At 43.3% G+C, this 20,786-nt stretch overlaps 1 protein-coding gene across 1 annotated transcript in view; it reads left to right on the forward strand.

Annotated features, from left to right (window-relative positions):
- Positions 1-20,786, forward strand: part of LOC309560549 (uncharacterized protein) — a 97,916-nt gene that overhangs the window by 9,317 nt on the left and 67,813 nt on the right. The window contains exons 2-4 of the mRNA XM_082264177.1: positions 2,695-2,755; positions 15,895-16,117; positions 17,276-17,409. Of these exons, the coding sequence (XP_082120303.1) occupies positions 2,695-2,755; positions 15,895-16,117; positions 17,276-17,409 (418 nt within the window). The remainder of the gene's footprint in view (positions 1-2,694; positions 2,756-15,894; positions 16,118-17,275; positions 17,410-20,786) is intronic.

Consider the following 20,786-nt stretch of genomic DNA (forward strand, 5'->3'; position numbering starts at 1 on the left):
CTGCGCTGGAAGTGACGAGTGACTCCGGTGCAGGCGCATTGACTCCTGGGATTGATGACACTCATCTCCCAGGAGTCAATGCAAGGAGGAAGTGACGTTGTGGGCCGTGTCCGCAGAGGGAGGAAGAGGAAGGAAGGTGAGTATATTTTCATTAAAAACAAGGCAAGTGAAAGCAAAAAAAATTTTTAATTATCCAATTCTTTTTCAGGTTTTTTTAAAGAAAGCGGACAGTGTAAAGAAATTTTTGGGGTCGAACTCTGCTTTAAAGTGGTTAAATACATCTAATACAAAATACTACTTGGTGGTGCAGGTCAGTGTCCTTCAGAAAAATCAGTCATCAGGAAGCCCGAATCAATAAACATAAGTGTAGTATGTGGTGTCAACCGTGGTTAAGTGGTACCACAAGGTTGACACAGTATACCAATTAATAAGGTGCAGTATGCTGAATAAATAATACCACAAAAGTGACACTGTATATAAAAAGCCAAAATTAAAATATAAGTGAATATTTCACTAAATTAACATATGATCCAAAGGATATAAAGTCCATCAAGTGAATAATCTTTGAAATCCCAAAAATAGAAGGTCTTGAGGTGATCCACAGGGTGGTTGTGCTGGTGAAGTAGCCTTGGTGCTCCCTTCCCAATATTAACTGCACTCACCGGAACTCAGTACCCCTATAGGGGTGATGGGCATAATAATCAGGGGGTAATCACATCCAAGCACACCGATCATCAATGGGTTTCCCAGTTGGATCCACCTCGGAATAATGGAGCAATAATACCCACTCAGAATGGCATCAATAGGTGTAATAAATTGGGGGGAGGGGGGTGATCCTCCTTTTTATATAGCCCATTAAAGTTTGATTTATTTTATTTGTTTTTATTTACGGCCTGAGAATATTGGCCCCATTTTATTATTATATTATTTACACAGCTAATTAATTTACCAAGATTTTCATAACAATTTGGTCCCGTGGTTGCAATTTTTTATAATCCATATATTTTCTTGGGGCCACGGGCCCTATATTTTCTTGGGGCCACAGGCCCTATATAAAATATATTCCATTCCGAGCTATTGATACAATTGGCAAATTCCCTTTTTTTCTCTTATTGACTCCGTATGTTTATGTATCATGGTTTACTAGCATGTGTCTAAATCTGCCCGGCAACACCTGACCACCTCTGAGGTGTTTAGCGATTGGCCATGTTGTCTCTATTGGACTCCAACAATTTCCGGTTGCCTAGTAACTACCCACTATATTAGATGGCGGAGATGGCGTAGTGACGCTGCTCCTGATGACGTCAATCTGATGAAACGCGTAGAGCGTCACATGTCATTTCCACTTTCAACTGATACGCGTTCCGGAAGTGTGGCGTGAGAGTGGAAGGTTGCGATATATTGTTTCGAGTATCAACGCTTGTTTTTACCTCTGCATTATGAGTACATTTCCTATACTTTAATAAACGATATGTTGAGACAATGCTTCACTATGTGAGGCCTCCTGTTTCTTTCATATGGTCTGGATCTCCATACCAAATTCCCCCCCCCCATTTATTACACTTATTGATGCCTTTCTGAGTGGGTATTATACACTGGAGATTATTGCCCCATTATTCCGAGGTGGATCCAACTGGGAAACCCATTGATGATCAGTGTGCTTGGATGCGATTACCCCCTGATCATTACGCCCATCACCCCTGTAGGGGTACTGAGTTCCGGTGAGTGCAGTTAATATTGGGAAGGGAGCACCAAGGCTACTTCACCAGCACAACCACCTTGTGGATCACCTCAAGACCTTCTTTTTTTGGGATTTCAAAGATTATTCACTTGATAGACTATTGTTCTATATGCACCTGGTCACCTATGCACTAGCCACTTTAGTTACTTAAGAAATGAATCACTAACTTATTCCCAACACTTTATCACCATCCTCCTGGTCCATGATTTTTTGGGATCACTCACTTATGATACGGTCATTCATAGGGATAATCACTGGTATATTTTGCACATTTTTTGGGACTTTTTTCCATCACCATTTGTCCCTTTTTCTTATCAATTTAATACCAGTCACTTTAGACACCTTATTGTAGTCACTTTATATCCTTTGGATCATATATTAATTTAGTGAAATATTCACTTCTATTTTAATTTTGCCTTTTATATACAGTGTCACTTTAGTGGTATTATTTATTCAGCATACTGCACCTTATTAATTGGTATACTGTGTCAACCTTGTGGTACCACTTAACCACGGTTGATACCACACACTGCACTTGAGCACTTATTAGCATTTTGGACACCTTATTGTTTTTATGTTTATTATGCAAGAATGTTTTTTTATTTATGGTATACAGTGGAATCTAAAAATTATTTTTACATGAATGGATTTATTTAGGGTGCTTATTGATCTTTAGCACCATTGCACAAATTGCCAATTACTTATTGCACATAATTTTTTGCACCTATTGACCTAATTAGCGTCATTTTACTTTTTATTTATTTATATTGATGCATTGCTGCTATTCCCCTGTGTATTTGACACTCTAAATATTCATTTTGTACACCAACTTAGTGCACCCATTGACCTAGGCAGCGCCATTTACCTTCCCTCCCCTTCTATAAATGTGAAAGTACCATAATTTCTATTATGACAATTTTTTTGTGATATTTATATATTTTTTTCTTCTATAGCAGACTGAAGACACAGTAGATTTTCCCGTTAATGACTCTGTGCTACAAGCCTTGGAAGGAGGTATAGTACTAAAATAAAACATTATATAATTTTGCTGCTATTATTTGTACTATATAAATCTTTGAGGGTCCATTAAAATATTGGGCTTCCAATGCACTAAAACGCACTAGAAATCAGATGTTCCACAAAATAAACATGCATGATAATTCCCTAATGCATGTAATGTGTCATAGATGTACTGTAAATCAACCCTGAAAGAATAGCAGGTGTTTTGGAAAATCTTGTCATTGCAATTTGCAAGAGGTTAATATTAATCCAAATGAACAAGGCCTGGATAAATGACTTGTAATGGATTACCTAGAATAGTAAGGCAAACTTAAAATTGCCCGAGGGCCTCATTTGTATCCACAAGTCAAGTTGGGTGCCACATTTAAAGGCTAGTACACACGGGCTTCCATTGACATTCGGCCTGTGTGTACAGTATGTGTCAATCCGGCATCTGCTGACCGTCTCCCGACAGGGTTAGTACAGGGGCTCCAACCTGAGCTGTCTGTTTTTTTTTTTTTCCATTCAACTCGTCGTTGAACAAAAAAAAAAAAAAATGGGTTGTACGAGGCTTAAATTAACCAATTTTTTCCAATTTCCATTTAAAATATATCAGGCAAAGGCCATACTCATCTTAATAAATATAGGAAAAGATATGCATATAACGGGGATAACCCATTTCCAGGAAGCTCCATCTTCCATTCGTACTGCTGCTGTATCCCCCTCTAACAACAGACTGTATGATAATGAGGCACTGTCACAGACACAGCTGTGCAAATGTTTCTAGGAAGGGGTTGCTGATCTCAGAGAAGAGGCTGCAATTATAACCTTCAGTAATGGTTTCAGTGGCAGCAGAAAAAACCCTCTGCATTGAGGTCCGTAGCCGCAAGAATAACCCTCAGCATTGGTGTCAGCTGCAGCAAGAATAACCCTCAGCATTAGTGTCAGTGGCAGCAAAAATAACCATCAGCATTGGTGTCAGTGGCAGCAGATTTAACCCTTAGCACTGGTGTCAGTGGCAGGAGAAATAGTCCTCAGGAAACTGCATGCTTATTGTTCACAAGCTTATTGAAGCAGAGTTCCAGTTATTTAAAAAAAAAAAAAAAGTGTAGCTGCTGACCTTTACCACTTACCGCAAAGTGACGTATCCGTACGTCGGCTGACTTTGCGTGGTTATACCGGGATGATGCCTGTAGCTAGAGGCATCATCCTGGTACCGTTGTTTAGAGCCGGCGGTTGGCTTTCCAGCAGTAATGACCGATGCGGCTCGGGAGCCGCTCCATCGTTACCCCGGCAAGTGGGAGGGGACTTTCCCCCCTCCTGCCGCCTTCCGCGGCTCTGCCCGGGTCTCCCGTCACTCCGGGAGACCCGAGCGATCAGCCGGCATGTCCTCCGGCTGCATAGAGTCCTGTTCTAAGCCGGATGCGGCTTCGATCGGGTCTCCGATGACGTAACCCGGAGGCAGCGTCCATGGCGTCAAGTCCGGGTTACTCTGCTGCTAAAGGCGGCAGATTAAAAAAGAACGACTGTATGCAAAAATGCCGTTTTCAGCATTTTGAATACATGGAAGTATAGTGGAGGGGTCTAAGGTCTTTTAGATCCTCGATCCCTCCATAAAGAGTACTTGTCACTGCATATTGCTGTCACAAGGGATGCGCACGAAAGAAAACTTATATGGAAGTCGAGCCGCAAATGAAATCGCTGTTCAAACCACACATGTGAGGTATCGCCGCGATCGCCAGAGCATGAGCAATAATTTAAAAAAAAGAGCTACACTCTAACTCTAAACTAGTAACCGTTAAAAAGTTTTAAAGCGTCGCCTATGGAGATTTCTATTGACCGTAGTTAGTCGCCATTCCACGGGTGTGCGCAATTTTAAACCGTAACATGTTGGGTATCTATTTACTCGACGTGACATCATCTTTCACAATATACAAAAAAAATGGGCTAACTTTACTGTTTAGTTTTTTTTTTAAATGCAGTGAAATGTGATTTTTCGTAATTTTTCCAAAAAAATGGAGTTTGAAAGACCGCTGCGCAAATACCGCGTGAAAAAAAATATTGCAAGGACCGCCATTTTATTCTCCAGAGTCTTTGCTAAATATATATATATATATATATATATATATATATATATATATATATATATATATATATATATATAATGTTTGGGGGGTTCTAAGTACTTTTCTAGCAAAAAATACTGATTTTAACTTGTAAACAGAAAGTGTCAAAAATGGGCCTGGGGTTTAAGTGGTTAAACAGCCACTTACCTGTTCCACAATCCTGTGGTGCACTCACCCCACCCGTTTTCTCTTTGTGTCCTCCCTCGCTGGCATCTTCACTATGGGCACCCGGCTGTGACAACTTGCAGGTTCACAGTCGGGTGCCCACTGCGCATGTGTGAGCGGCTCTGTGACTGGTCCCACTCTGTGACTGGTCCTGCAGTCTTCTGGGACCTTTCATGTGTCCCAGAAGACTTCAAGAAGGAGGACTTCTGCTTCCCATGGCCTAAGGCGACTGGAAAGGAAGTGGGAGCGGGTACCTCTCCCAAAAAGCTCCATTTCACAAACAGAAGCCGGGAGGAGGCCTTAAAGCAGAACTTCCCCTTTTGGGTGGAGCTCTGCTGAATTAAATAAACAATATATGAACAATATACCCCCCCCCCCCCCAAAGCCCATACCCTTTAAAACAAGTCAGGGGTGGTGACATCTGAATTTCTGCTCAGACAGGTTTAATTGGGGCCGCATTCACATCTTTGCATAGTGGGAACTCAGATTCCTGTTTACAATTTATTTTCTTGCGCATTTTTCACGTTTCTGCGCGTCACACTTAGGAGGGCCCATTCACTTGAATGGGCTGCCCTATGCACGACAAACGAGCCTAATGCCTCGTACACACGCATCGATTATTGGCCGGGAATTTTCAGCCAACGTCCGATCGGCTGATTTTCAGCTTGTTAGTATGATGCTTTCGACAACCGACTCCAGATTTTTTTCAGCCGAAAAGTCGGTGTGCAGGCTATAAAATTTTTGTTGGCCGTCAACATAACGGCCGATTTTCGTGCAGTCAGTACAGATTTCGGCAGACAAAAATCTGATGAGCAAGACTGGGCATGCTCGGAGAAGAAAAAACACACGGAAAGTAAACCAGCACATGACATCACTTCTGAAGTTGATTTTTGTTGGCCGAGAAAATTTGTGTGCAGTCTAGAGCACATTTCAACCAACACAACAACACTGGACAAAAGTCGGACGATCGGTCGGCCGATAATCGTTGCGTGTGTACGAGGCATAAGAAGCTCCAGATCCTGTTTGGGCGTGGAGCATCACAGTTTTTTCTTTCAATGTGTGTTTGCAGCATGTTTGCCATGCAACAAAATATTTTGGGTGCCACTAACAGTTAATGGGACTGCAAGCTTGACACGCATTTGCAGCTCATTTCAGAAACTCGCGGCAATTTCCTGTGTGTGTTCTTGTTCAGGAAATGTGAAGTGTGAATGGAGCCTTTAATTGTAAACCCCAAAATTAGGCTTCTTTTATTTGCTCCCTTTTAATCTGCAAAAAATATCAGTAAAAGCTTTTCTTTTTTTTTTCTTTTTTTTTTAATTGTTATATTAGTGCAAATACGTGTTATGGAGATTGGGGAATGGGCAGCGGAAGATGAGGAGAGGTTGTGTTCTAAGTAATTCATCAGATTAGGTAGGCAGGGCTGACATTAAGTGACAACTGAGTGTTGTAACATTCTGAGATGAAAATACATGGTGTTGTCATATTAAAGAGGGAGGGAGGAACACACTAAATTTCTGGCACATTGTTCATTATATTTCTTTACTTTCAGTGTGTTTAAAGGGATAGAATACAGAAAATGTGCATGTAGAACAGAGACATACTAAATATATGTTTTTTTTTTTAAATTTGCTTTGACAGTATGTGTGTATATAGCTAGACAGATTAAAGTAGAAGATGAGAGATTATGTAGCCAGTTTCCCTGAAACCCGTTCTTATTTATCATAATTGTCTTGTAAGCGAACTTCCTCAAGAGAGTCATATAACATACCATAAATCAGGTTGTTTTTATGTCACAAAGGAAACCTAAAGTTGAACTGAAATTATAGTTAAGACTTTTGAAATCTCGCACCCATTTGTTCTTTCGAGACTTACCATAACACTAAAATCAATCTGTATATGCTGTAAAGCACGCTTGTTATACTCCTTGTGGAACCTAGCGGGTTAATCCTCTGCATTGTGTATATGTATCCTCCTCTTCTTCCACTGACTCCAATCCATCTACTGATAGAACAGAGCATTAGGGGACAAGCTGCACATGCTCAGTTTGGTGTGTATTGCTAGAGAGTTTTTTTTTTTCTTGGAAGAGCGCATGTGATCAGCACAGGGCCAATCAGCACTGTCCAGAAAGAGGGTCAGGGGTCCTGGAGCCTTATAGAATAATCAGGGGAAAAATGAAAACTCCTCCTACAAGCTTTAACCAGACACTGATAGAAGTCACAAAACCGCTCTAACTAAAAAAAAGGTATTTAGCTATTTATGTTTACTAAACGATTGCATTTCCATGTTCTGTGGGAGACCAGATATAGTGAATGCAGGGTCCTGGGTTTAGAAAGACTTTAAGCTGGCCATCCAAAAATAGTTTTCAGTATTTCAGCCTGTGGACTGAACAAAAAAAAAAAAAAATCAAACAAATTCCTCTGTCCACGCTATAGATGGACACATTTCTAGCTGCGGTGATTGTAATTTAACAGCCAGCCTTAGGGCTCTTTCACACGGTCCGCCTCCGTAGGCGGATCCGTGCTGCTCAGTGAGGATTGATCCGCCGATCCCCGCTGAGCCGGCGGATGACAGCTCCGTCTCCGCTTGCAGTGCGGAGAGGGAGGTGTCACAGCTCCCGCTGCTCTCTATGGGGGATCGGATGAGAGCGGACCGTCTGTCCGCTCTCATCCGATCCGATCCCTGAACGGATGGAAAAATAGGGTTTCCATCCGTCCGGATTTCACGGACAGGATCGGATACGGATGGCAGCGGGTGTCAGCGGAGGTGTCTCCGCTGACATCCGCTGCTCCATAGAGCCGCATGGAGGATCCGATCAGATCCGCCTAAAAAACTGACAGGCGGATCTGATCTGATCGCCCGTGTGAAAGAGCCCTTACTGGCTGTCCGTGCATGCACACAGAAGCTGCATCTGATTAGATGCAGCTAATGTTCGATCGTCAATTTTCTGCCCAGCTCCTTTTGATTTTTCAATCAAAAAATGTTGGGCGGGAGCCGGGAGGGTGTCGACAGGTTTATCCACTGATTGAATTTGGTTAATCAGGAAATTTGCACAATGCATGGCCACATTCACAATGTAGGGACAGCAATAATGACGATCCCCAAAAAAGTGTTACTGATGTAATGATGTGTGGGTGGGTGTGTACTTCCCTTGTCAGTGATGCTGCTCTGGGTGATGGCCTATATTGGCTGTGCAGGAATCCAGCCCTGCTGCGAATACATTACCTAAGAAAGTTCTTTCCTATACTTTAGCTTCACCTTAAAAGAAACTTACACATAATATAAATTACATAAATATTTCCAGTTTCCTGGTCAAGAATAGTGTGCTTAGCAGAACCTCTCAACATCAGCCCTATCTCTACAGCGCAATAGCATTTGGCTGCAAAAATCCATCCTGGGTAATAAACCCCATCCCCATCCCCGGTCAGTGAGCCTAAAGTTGCTAGTACAGGGCAAGTCTATAGATATATTGTCATGTCCAGATCTAAATTTATTTAGCAACATCAGGCAACGATCACCATATTTGTATGGGTTATAAGACTTACAGTTGGGGAACACTAACATAAAAGTACATAAATGTTAAACTTTGTTGAGGCATTTTCAGTGTTTGCTCTCCTTTCTCCTCCTCCTCTGTGAACAGTCCTCTGCATAGTCTTTCGTACCCTTCCTCATCCAATTCTTCCAGCCTTTGTGTCCTTCCTCATCTTCCGTACCCTGACTTCTCTCCCAATCGCATCCTCTGCATCCTCTCTTTTCTCTCCTCCTCAAGCTCTTCACTTTATATTCTCTCCCCTCCTCATACTCTTCACCTTATATTATCTCTCCTCATAATGCTCTACACCCTATCTCTCTCCCTCCTCATTCATCCTCTACACCCTGTCTTCTCTGCCCTCCTTATCCTCCGCACCCTGTCTTCTCTGCCCTCCCTAGCAGTATCTTTTGGCAGACAGGGTCCTCTTCACCCTGTGTGCTCTGCCCTCCCACCTTGACGGTATGTTTTGGGTCATTGTCAATATGGAAGACCCATGCATGACCAATCTTCATTGTTCTAAAGGAGGGAAGAAGGTTCTCATCCAAGATTTTACAATATATGGCCCCGTCCATTGGCCCCTCCATGCGGCAAAGTGGGCCTGTACCTTTAGCAGAGAAACAGCCCCAAAGCATTATGTATCCACCTCCAGGCTTCACTGTAGGGATGGTGTTCTTAGGGTCATAGCCAGCATTTTCCTTCCTGCAAACACGCAGAGTCAAGTTAATGCCAGTGAGCTCAACGTTGGTCTCATCTGACGACAGCACTTTCTCCCAATCATTCTCTGAATCATTTTAGTATTCTTTGGCATGACTGTACACAGTGAATAGTGCCGATCCCCCCCCTTTGGGTGTTCACTTACCAGACAGAGATGACCCCTGAGCTATATAGCTGAAAAAGGTCAGCAGAGCTTGTGTCTCAGTAAGGAACCTGGTGTAGCAATCCTTAAGGGCAAGGTATCTGTAACCTTCAGTGGCTCTCAATGACCCGATGCACATAAGTGGAGAAAAGGAAGCTCACAATAGTGTAACTCCGACATAAACTTTTATTTGGTAAAAGCAAGAATAAGACTCACATATGGCAGCATGAATTCAGGCAAACAGTAAATGTAGGCTGGTGTGGAATCCTTCCTCACCGCGGTGTGCGCTCGGGATGGCTCCTTGGTCCCGGCGTGCGTTCCACCGCACCGGAAGTGACGTACCGCTAGTCGTAGACCGGAAATTGCGTTGACGCGCTTCGCCCTCCTCTTTGGGCGTTATCACAGACGTATTTCCGGTCTGCGGTAATGGAGGTAATATATATACCTCCACAGCTAATTGCCTAGATCCGCTTCCTGTTCCTGTTGGGTGCACTAGGCTTCATTCACACCCAACAGGAAGTCTGAAGTCACCGTGATACTATGAATTGAACTTAAAAGGCAAACAATTTGGAGCAGATCAAAACTAATACAATACATTATAAAAACACTAAGGGCATCTGTTTGGTTCTTAACCACCTCCCATCCGCGCTACAGCCTATATACGGCTGCAGCGCGGACTCACATTTTCGGGAGGCCGTTTTTAAACGGCCTCCCAGAAACAGTCTCCCTCTCAGTGCCCAGCAGTGCCGCCTATCAGTGCTCATCAGTGCCGCCTATCAGTGCTCATCAGTGCGGCATATTAGTACCTCCTCATCAGTGCCCATAAGTGCCACCTCATCAGTGCCCATAAGTGCCACCTCATCAGTGCCCATCAGTGCAGCCTATCAGTGCCCATCAGTGCCGCCTCATCAGCGCACATCAGTGAAGGAGAAAAATTTATTTATTTTCAAAATTTACTGTCTTTTTTTCTTTTTTTTTTTGTAAAAAATAAAAAACCCAGAGATGATTAAATACCGTCAAAAGAAAGCTCTATTTGTGTGAAAAAAATGATAAAAATTTCATATGGGTACAGTGTAGCATGACCGCGCAATTGTCATTCAAAGTGTGAGAGCACTGAAAGCTAAAAATTGGTCTGCATGGGAAGGGGGTTTAAGTGCACAGAAGGCAAGTAGTTAATAATAATAAAAATTGCCAGTACAAACCGACATATTATGTATAGGAATACCAGTAAAACATGAAATATAAATACATGAACCCTCAATGTAGTCATATGGATATCTGAATATCTAATGAGCCAATCGGAAAAATACAACAAATAAGAGACATAAAAATTGTATTACATTATTGTGTCTCAAGCTAAAACTTTTTAAAATTTATAAAATATTATAAAAATACTCTTATAAAAATATTGCTAAAATACCTCTACAAAAATATTCCCAAAAAATATTAAAACATATCATGTGGGTATAATTCTAAAGTCCATATCAATATCATACCATGTTACCAATAAGATAAAAAACAGTTGAGGTCAAACTCTAAGTTTAATCCCTCAGGCTGCATGGTCTTCAATAAATAAATCAATTTCCCCTTATTTTGTGAAATTCCCTGTTTCAAGTTAGCCCCCCCCCCCTCCAATTGGGTTTTATTCTGTCGATTCCACAGAATTTCAGGCCGGAAGGGTCTTGATTATGTACCAATCTGAAGTGGTTGGACAGATTATGTTTTTTGAAACCGTTTTTAATATTAGTTACATGCTCCCTTAGCCTGACCCTCAATTCTCGAGTGGTGCGACCCACATATTGGAGCTTGCATGGGCACTCCAAAACATATGTCACATGGGTTGATGCGCAAGTAATAAATTTATCTATTTTAAAATTGGTTCCTTTACTGATAGATGAAAATTGTGTTGTTTTCCGAACTCTATGTTTAGAAACTTTACATATTGCACAACGCCCACATGAGAAAAAAACGGTTTGGTCAAGGAATGTTTTAGTAGCTATAGGTGGATTAACAACATTTTTGGCTAATTTATTCCTTAAGGTAGTTGGTTTGGTGTAAACAAACTGTGGCTTATTAGGTAATAATTTATCTAAAAATGGGATCTTTTTGTAAAATGTACCAATGTCTTTTAATTATTTTTTCTAATTGCTTGTATTGTCTGGAAAAGCCAGTCATAAATGCCATTCCGTGTTTATTGGTAGTATTTTTAGGACAAGTCTCTAACATTTCCTTTCTGTTATAGCTCCAAACTTCTTCTTTCGTTCTCTGCAAAGAGCTTGGCTCATATCCTTTTTCCTCAAATCTCCTTAGGATCGTATTTGCTTGTGTGTCGTAATTCTCATCATTATCACAGTTGCGTCTAATTCTTATTAATTGGCTTTTTGGTACTGTGTTGAGCCATCTAGGATGATAACTGTGTACCATAATATTTTTTCAACCAATTTGAGCACATACCGCAGCAATGGAAGCAGGGCCGGACTGAGCATAGGGCACAGCGGGCATATGCCCGGTGGGCCGCCGAGGCCTCCGCTCCGAGTCCGGGCGTATTATAATGGAAGACAACAAGACACTATTGTCCGGCCGTTGCTTGCCTCTCCGCGGCCGATTCCGGAGTCTGAGGGCCGCGGCCGCCCCATTACCGCAATCTGGCCCCCCGCCACTGTCCCCGACCCCGCATTACGGCAATCTGGCCGCCCGCCGGCCGCTATCCCCGACTCCAGTCCCCACTCCTTGCTAACTTTGCTCAGCTGGCCTGGCAGCCGGCTCCGCAGCGGCATCCAGGCTCCAGCATAGCTCAGGAGGGGGTGGAGTCGGTGGGTGGACCGTGTGACCGTCATGTGACTAAGGCCGGGGGTGGAGCTAGAGGCCGGCGGGGACCCCATGCTGCCTCTTCACAGGAAGAAGCTGGAAGTGAGCCGGCGCCGCACACCGCAGACAGACACTGACAGTGTGTCTGAGTCTCAGTCTGAGAGTGAGACAGTGAGTCAGAGTGTGGACTGTGGAGGAGTCGTCAGAGTGTCAAGTCTAGTGCCTGCCTGCCCTGGAGCTGCATTAACACCAGCACTGCACCACCTACGACCAGGACAGGAGCCAAGGCCTCAACAACAGGTAAGGAAAGAATGGCAGCAGGCCAGCAGCACAATTTACAAACACAGTGACAACACCACACAGACCACACACCACTGTCACCGCTGGGATTTGTGGTTCTGGGTGGCCTCCGGCAGAGCAGTGTTCTGGTCTGGAACTTCTGGCTTAGCAGCAGGCAGGCCACAAGTGTAAAAAACAGATAACAGCTACACACTGTCACAGCACTGCTAGAAAACATGTGCCATGCCAGTTTGCTTGTTACATGTGATGTGACAGCCAGGTGCACATTTTCAAGTTGAAAATGTGCACCTGGCTGTCACATCACATGTAACAAGCAAACTGGCATGGCACATGTTTTCTAGCAGTGACAGTGTTGTAGCTGACTGTTATCTGTTTTTTACACTTGCGGCCTGCCTGCCTGCTGCTAAGCCAGAAGTGAACCATGCTCTGCCGGAGGCCAGAACCACAAATCCCAGCGGTGTTGTGTTTGTTTTTGTGCCCTTTCCTTACATGGCACATGATTGCTGGCAGTGACAGTGTGTAGCTGTTTTGAAAACAGCTACACACACTGTCACTGCAAGAAAACATGTGCCATGCGGCATGCCAGTTTGCTTGTTACATGTGATGTGACAGCCAGGTGCACATTTTCAGCTTGAAAATCTGCACCTGGCTGGCACATCACATGTAACAAGCAAACTGGCATGCCGCATGGCACATGTTTTCTAGCAGTGACTGATCTGAGGTGAGAAAGTGCAGGAATTGGGGTGATCTGAGGTGAGAAAGTGCAGGAATTGGGGTGATCTGAGGTGAGATAGTGCAGGAATTGGGGTGATCTGAGGTGTGATGGTGCAGGAATTGGGGCTGATCTGAAGGGGGAAGGTGCAAAGCTCACTTGATTTCTTACTATTATTCAAGTGGTTTACAGCAGTTACTTTATATGAAGTTGACAGTTGTTTTTTATGTATCTGGCACTCCCAATTTTTTTTAAAACATTTTTCGGCACACTGTGGCCAAAAAGGTGGTCTACCCCTTGATTAGAGTAACCCTCATCTTGTGCTGCTTCATACTATGTTTAGGACTCAACCATCAAAACAGGATTTAAAGTAAGACAAAAAAAACAGCATCATATGGCAGCTCTGATCTAAATTGGACCCAGTCTGTCAGATTAAACTAAAAAAAGGTACCGTAATCGAATCCAAACATCCTGGAACATTAAATCCGGTCATCAACCATCCCGACGAACGTCACGCCCCAGCCACGCCCCCGTCACGCCCCCCTCCTGGGCTGCTCAGTCCAAAATGCCCGGGCCTATTTTTTGTCCCAGTCCGGGCCTGCTCTGCAGCCCATCTTCTCTATCATCCCCATCCTCTGCTCCCAGCCTTCACATTCCTCTTCAAACCTTCAACTCTACTCCCAATCTCCACTTTCCTCAGCCATGTCCTATTTCTTTTCCACTGACCAAGTTTTCAGCCAGTGAAATCTGAAATGCCTGGACTACCATCCCTCATCCTTCCTTCAGGTTAGTAGCTTACTAGGTAGTAAAGCCAGGAACAGGATGTCAGTCCTAAAACAAGCGGTTAGCAAGGGTAGGACCCATGTTAATTCACAGGATCTCTTAGAGTCCCAAACTGAGAAATCTTTAGTTTTCATAAGTCAATGCCTTTGTATCTGTGCAGTCATTCAAAACACATAGAGAGATGGAGGGTCAGGCCTTTTTTTGTATGCTTTCATAGTTGCTGGCTGACACCTTTACTATATTTAGAAAAAATCTAGGCATTATTGTAAAATTTGGCACTTAAATCTTTTGGAAAGGAAATGGCGTTTTTCAAAATTTTCTTCGCCCGCTGCCATTAGCAACCGGGCCGGTAACCCAGGGCGACATCCCGGATGAGCCCCCAAATGTAGCGCTACTCCCTTGTGAGCTGCTGGTTACAGATTCCTTTGGGTTACCCTTAGCAACAACATAACAGTTTAGCATTCTCAAAGTGCTTTGGCTGAGTCAGGAAACAGTCTAGGAGTTTTGGTTTTTGTGGTTTTATTGAGAACTTGGATAGGAGAAGGGAATGAGTGGGACACTCCAACTTGAATAAACTATGCACAATTTGCTGGGACGACTAAATATGCTGAGTGCGGCAAGGCCGCTGTTTTACCTTGTCACTTGCAGTGAAGAAGACATTAATTAAATGTATTAGATAAGCTGTACTGTACTGCAGAACACACTTCAGGGCCCTTCCTGGCACCCCCTTTGTCCCTATTCTTCAGGGTTCTCTACACGGCACCCCCTTTACTGTAACACTCTCTGTGTGAGCTAGCTCCTTGACCCCCTGACTTCACTGGAGTGGTCCCCCTTCCTGGGCAGACTCTTTGGCAAATCTCCTGGTACTCACGGACACTGTTTTTCCCGAGAGACTCTGCCAGCAGATCCACTGTCAGCTCCACTGGATCCTCTGCAGCTCAGCTCCACACCTGGTTCACTAGGCCGACTGCCTAAGACCACCTTCCTCACACACAGCATGAAGAGAGAACGCCGTCAGCCTCCTCCTGGGACTCTGCTTCCCATCAAAGACACCCTGTCACATGTCCCCTCCGCTATTTATGGGCAATCCCAGGATGCATTGCAAGAATGCCCTCCCACTGGGACTCCCACAAAAGCTAATGTGTCAATGGCTGGGTTTCCTTCACTGTCCAACAAGCTTCCTCATTGGATGCAGTGGGGACACTCCCTCAGACCCAGTGAATCACACCTGGAGACATGTAACAGGCAACCTAACAGATCAGGCTCCCCTGATAAGCAGCAGGCGCATTAGATGCTTTTACCTAGCACCTATCTACTTAGGAGGGTGCTACATAAAAATATTTTCTACAAAACAAACCTTGTTACATTTTTTTGGAGTTTAAAGAGGAAGTAAACCCGTTTAAAAAATGTGAAAAAAAAACCTGTAAAGACAAAGGCATAATGAGCTAGTATGCATCACATACTAGCTCATTATGAAGTACTTACCTAAAAACGAAGCCCCCTCAGTGCCGACAGGATGGTCGACATGTCTGGCCGTCCTGCTTCCTGGATCTCGTCCTCCGGCCATCTGATTGGCCTGGAGGCGCGATTACATCACTCCCGCCCATGCGCGCGGGAGCCTCCATTCATGGCACTGGGATCTGAAGGAACGGCACGGGTGGCTGTTCCTTCAGAGCGCATGCGCCGCCTATGACGTCATCGGCTGCATGCACTATAAATATCTCCTAAACGGTGCAAGTTTAGGAGATATTTATAGCACCTATAGGTAAGCCTTAATGTAGGCTTACCTATAGGTAAATGTAAACAAAAGGGGTTTACAACCTCTTTAAGTCTGTGTGGTTTACTGTTGTATTTTATTTTCTTGTCTCATTACAGTATCTGGGGCCATTTACAAGAAGTGTTTTTCAATTTGGCACTGCCCACCAGAGGAGATGAAGAACCAGCCTCTGTTTAAGGAGATAAACGCTGGAATACGTGGTATCTACTGTAATATAAAAGCTACAGTTAGACCCTTGGAAGAATATGAAATTCTTATTGCTATCGCTAATGCACTGATTACTCATTTGAAGAATTTCAGGAAAAAAAGAATGAAATATAGGTAATTCTCTGTTGAAACATACTTTACATTGAGTGGAACAGTTTTTCTTTCCAGTATGTGTAAATAGACAGAAGTTGTTATTACAATTCCTGATTAAAGTATAACTAAGGGTAATTTTTTTTTTTTTTTTTTTTTTTTTTAGTTTTGGAGTTTGGGGTTAGAACATCTGTCAGGTTTTATTGCTGTCTGTGCCCCCATTTGGTAGATTCACCCTCTCTGTTTGTCCTTTTATCATCATCTTTAAGATTGAAAAGTAAAAAGTCCCAAATTTTAGGTTGTCCCCAAAAAAATAATAGAGGGGAAATCTTGCAATGGGAACACTAGTTATGGTGACTTGAGTTTGGCCCCAAGAAATGTCCTTAATTTGCAGGGATTTCCTGTCACTTCCTGTTTTGGCTTTGGGGCAGGAATTGAAGGAAAATCTATGCAATGGGACACAAATGGCGAAAGAAAATCTGACACAATTTTTCGTTAAAGTAACACCGTGCTGAATCGCAAAATATGGCCTGGTCATTAAGGGGGTAAAACCTTCAGGAGCTGAAGTGGTTAAAGATAGGTTCAAATTATTTTGCTGCCACTGTGCAGAAAAGGGTAACTGTATATATTAACGGTCACAAAATATTTAAAGACCTTTCAATGTACCTGGGAGGCGGCATTGCTCTTGTATCATGTGACAGCTGTGATTGGCTGTCATGATTGGGGAGCCTGTGGCACTGGCTTCCAATCAGTAGCCTTAACCGAGAGCTCTCAGTGACAGTTAAACAGTATGCCAGGAACAGAGAGTGAGCACGCTCTCACACAAACCTCATGCTGCCGTGGATGTATATATGTGGCGGCTGGGCATTAAAGCCCACCTTTCTTCTTGCAACATATATATGTTACCCAGTCAACAGGAGGTTAAAGCCAAATTAACCCCCCTCCCTTTTTTTTTTTTTGCTAATTGCTGCAGCGAGGGTTAAAATACCCTGAACTGGGAGGACATAGAGTCAAAACCTCATCCTAAATAGTTACAAAGAACACAGACATCTGGTAATAATTGGATATGTATCATCTGGATTACAAATGCATGTTGTAATAAATAAATCATTTTTATATTTATATAAATAATATATTTATAAAATATATTTTATAAAATAAAATATTGTCTTGCTTTTGTAGATATAACACACCTCAAGAAGAAGCTGATTTCCTTAGAAAACAGACCAAATGTCTTCTGTTATACTGGTTACCTGATTCCTTAAGAAATTCCAATCACATTTTGGTGTTTTTAAATGAGATTCTTTCAATAAATGGTAAGAATTTTTTTAATCATTCTTAACCACTTTAGAGATATATGTTCTAGCATTCATCATTTATTAATTTATTTAATGGGTAAGCCCACCCAAAAGTATATTTTGATTATAGATGGAGTCTGGTGGATAGATCTATATCCTGCTTCCTACATCTGTCCAGCAACCTGTCCTTGCCATAGTTTATTGTTCTGTGCTGTCCACCTTTTAGGGTTGCCACATCATACCTTTAGACAGGATACACATTAATTACACAGGTTCTGTGGCTGATTAAGGTGATAATTATCCACTTGCCGTCCGGGCCATAGCCGAATGATGGCTACAGAGCGGTCGGCTTATTCTGAGAGGGCGTACTATGACGTCCTCCCAGAATCGTGCTTCCCGCGTGCCCCCCTGGGGCGTGCACACGGAAGTGTCCGTGCTTGCCCGGCCCCGGGGACCCGGCGCATCATGGATCGTGGTAAAGGACCAATGACAGCAGCCCTTTACCACGTGATCGCTCCGTCCAATGATGGAGCGTTCACTTGTCAACAAACCGGCGCATGTCCGGTTCAGTTCTCTCCTCTCCTCACACACTGTACACAACGATCGGTACAGCGTGCGAGAAGAGGAGAGAAACAGCAGCTGCCCCCATCCCCTACCTCTTCTTTACCTCAATTATGCCACATCCATACCTCATCCATGCCTCATTTATGCCTCAACCATGCCTCATCTCATCCATGCCCATCTCATCTGTGCCCATCCATGCCACCTCAGTGCCCATCCATGCCACATCCATGCTCATCCATGCCATGTCAGTTCTCATACATGCCACATCAGTGCTCATCCATGCCACATCCATGCCATGTCAGTGCTCATCCATGCCACATTCATGCCATGTCAGGGCTCATCCATGCCACGTCAGTCTTCATCCGTGCCACATTCATGTCACGTCAGTGCTCATCCATTCCACATCCATACCATGTCAGTGGTCATCCGTGCCTCATCCATGCCACGTCAGTGGTCATCCGTGCCTCATCCATGCCATGTCAGTGGTCATCCATGCCACATCCGTGCCACGTCAGTGGTCATCCGTGCCTCATCCATGCCATGTCAGTGCTCATCCGTGCCACATCCATGCCACGTCAGTGCTCATCCGTGCCACATCAGTGCTCATCCAAGCCACGTCAGCGCTCATCAGTGCCACATTAATGCCACATCAATGCCACATTCGCGCCACAACCGTGCTCGCCACATCAGTGCTCATCCGTGCCACATCAGTGCTTATTCATGCCACATCAATGCCACGTCAGTGCTCATCCATGCCACATCAGTGCTCATCCATACCACATCAGTGCACGTTCGTGCCACATCCATGCCATGTCAGTGCTCATCTGTGCCACATCCATGCCCCATTAGTGGTCATCCTTGCCACATCCATGCCACGTCAGTGGTCATCCGTGCCTCACCCATGCCATGTCAGTGCTCATCCGTGCCACATCCATGCCACGTCAGTGCTCATCCGTGCCACATCAGTGGTCATCCGAGCCACATCCATGCCACGTCAGCGCTCATCCGTGCCACATCCATGCCATGTCAGTGCTCATCCATGCCACATCAAAGCCACATCCGTGCCACATCCATGCCATGTCAGTGCTCATCCATGCCACATCAATGCCACATCCGTGCCACATCAGTGCTCATCCGTGCCACATCTATGCCATGTCAGTGTTCATCTGTGCCACATCCATGCCATGTCAATGCTCATCCGTGCCACATCCATGCCATGTCAGTGCTCATCTGTGCCACATCCATGCCACATCAGTGCTCATCCGTGCCACATCAGTGCTCATTTGTGCCACATCATTGCTCATCCGTGCCACATCCATGCCATATCAATGCCACGTCAGTGCTTATCAGTGCCCTACAGTGTCTCACAAAAGTGTAATGGGTAGTCAGGAAATGACGGTGCTCCCTGCATGTTGGGCCTCTGTACGTGGGGAGGCTGTGTAAAAGTCTCACACATGTATTTTGGGGTTTCATTTTTGATATGTACATGCTATGTGTTAGCAATATCTTAGAAATGGACAACTTTGCGTAAAAAAAAAAAAAATGCATTTTCATTTTCATTCCACATTTTCAAAAAACTTGTGGAAAAAAATGACATGTTCAAAAGACGCATTATGGCTCCTAGATTATGTGTTGTGGTGTTTGCTTTCTAAAATGGGGTCATTTTGTGGGCGTTTCCATTGTCCTGGTGCTGCAAGGCCTTCAAATGTGTCATAGGTTGTGAGGAAATTATATGTGTAATTTTTGCTCCTAGAACACTTGGAGGTGCTACTTGGATGTTGGGCCTCTGTATGTGGTCAGGCTGTGGAAAAGTCCCACACCTGTGGTATCCCCATACTCAGGAGGAGTAGCAGAATGTATTTTGGGGTGTAGTTGCAAGTATGCCTATACAGTGTGTGAGAAATAACTTTATAATATGACCATCTTGTAAAAAAAAAAAAAAAAAATCTTTATTTTGAAAAAAGTTGTGAAAAAAAATTACAACTTCAAAAAACTAACCATGCCTCTTTCTAAATACCTTGGAATGTCTGTGTTCCAAAAAGGGGTAATTTGAGGGGTATTTGTACTTTACTGGCTTGTTAGGGGCTCAAGAAATGATATAGGCCATCAGTACATCAGGTGTGATCAATTTTCAATGATTGGCACCATAGCTTGTAGACTCTATAACCTTCACAAAGACCAAATAATTTATACTTATTTGGGTTATTTTTTACCAAAGATATGTAGCAGTATAAATTTTGGTCAAAATTTATGAAGAAAAACTACCAAATTTGCAAAATTTTAAAACCGAAACAAAGAAGAATGCATTTGTTTACAAATTTAAAAAAAAAAATCTTTTTTTAAAAAAGTATTTTTTATTTTATAGCACAAAAAATAAAAAATTGAATAATGATTAAATACCACCAAAAGAAAGCTCTGTTCGTGTGAAAAAAAGGACGAAAATTTAATATTGGTACAGTGTTGCATGACTGAGTAATTGTCATTTAAAATGTGAGAGCACTGAAATCTGAAAATTGGTCTGGTTAGTAAGTGGGTTTAAGTGCCCAGTGGGTACGTGGTTAAAATCACTTATGTGCATTATATCAGCCTCAGAACCTGTGTAATTAATATGTGTCCTGTATTAAAGGGATGAGGTGGCAAACCTATTGTCTTGGATAGTCCCACCTACCTTTTTTTTTTTTTTTTTTTTTTTTTTTTTTATTGTATTCTGCCACATATAAAATAAACTCAATGGCAAGCAGGGAATGCAGGACCCCATATTGGTCTTGGCAGTCCAAAGAAATCAAACGTAAAATCTCACCAACACTGACTAAGCATTTAACCTCTGGTGC

The sequence above is a fragment of the Pelophylax lessonae genome (assembly GCF_965119305.1).
Source record: "Pelophylax lessonae genome assembly, chromosome: 7".
Taxonomy (NCBI): Eukaryota; Metazoa; Chordata; class Amphibia; order Anura; family Ranidae; genus Pelophylax; species Pelophylax lessonae.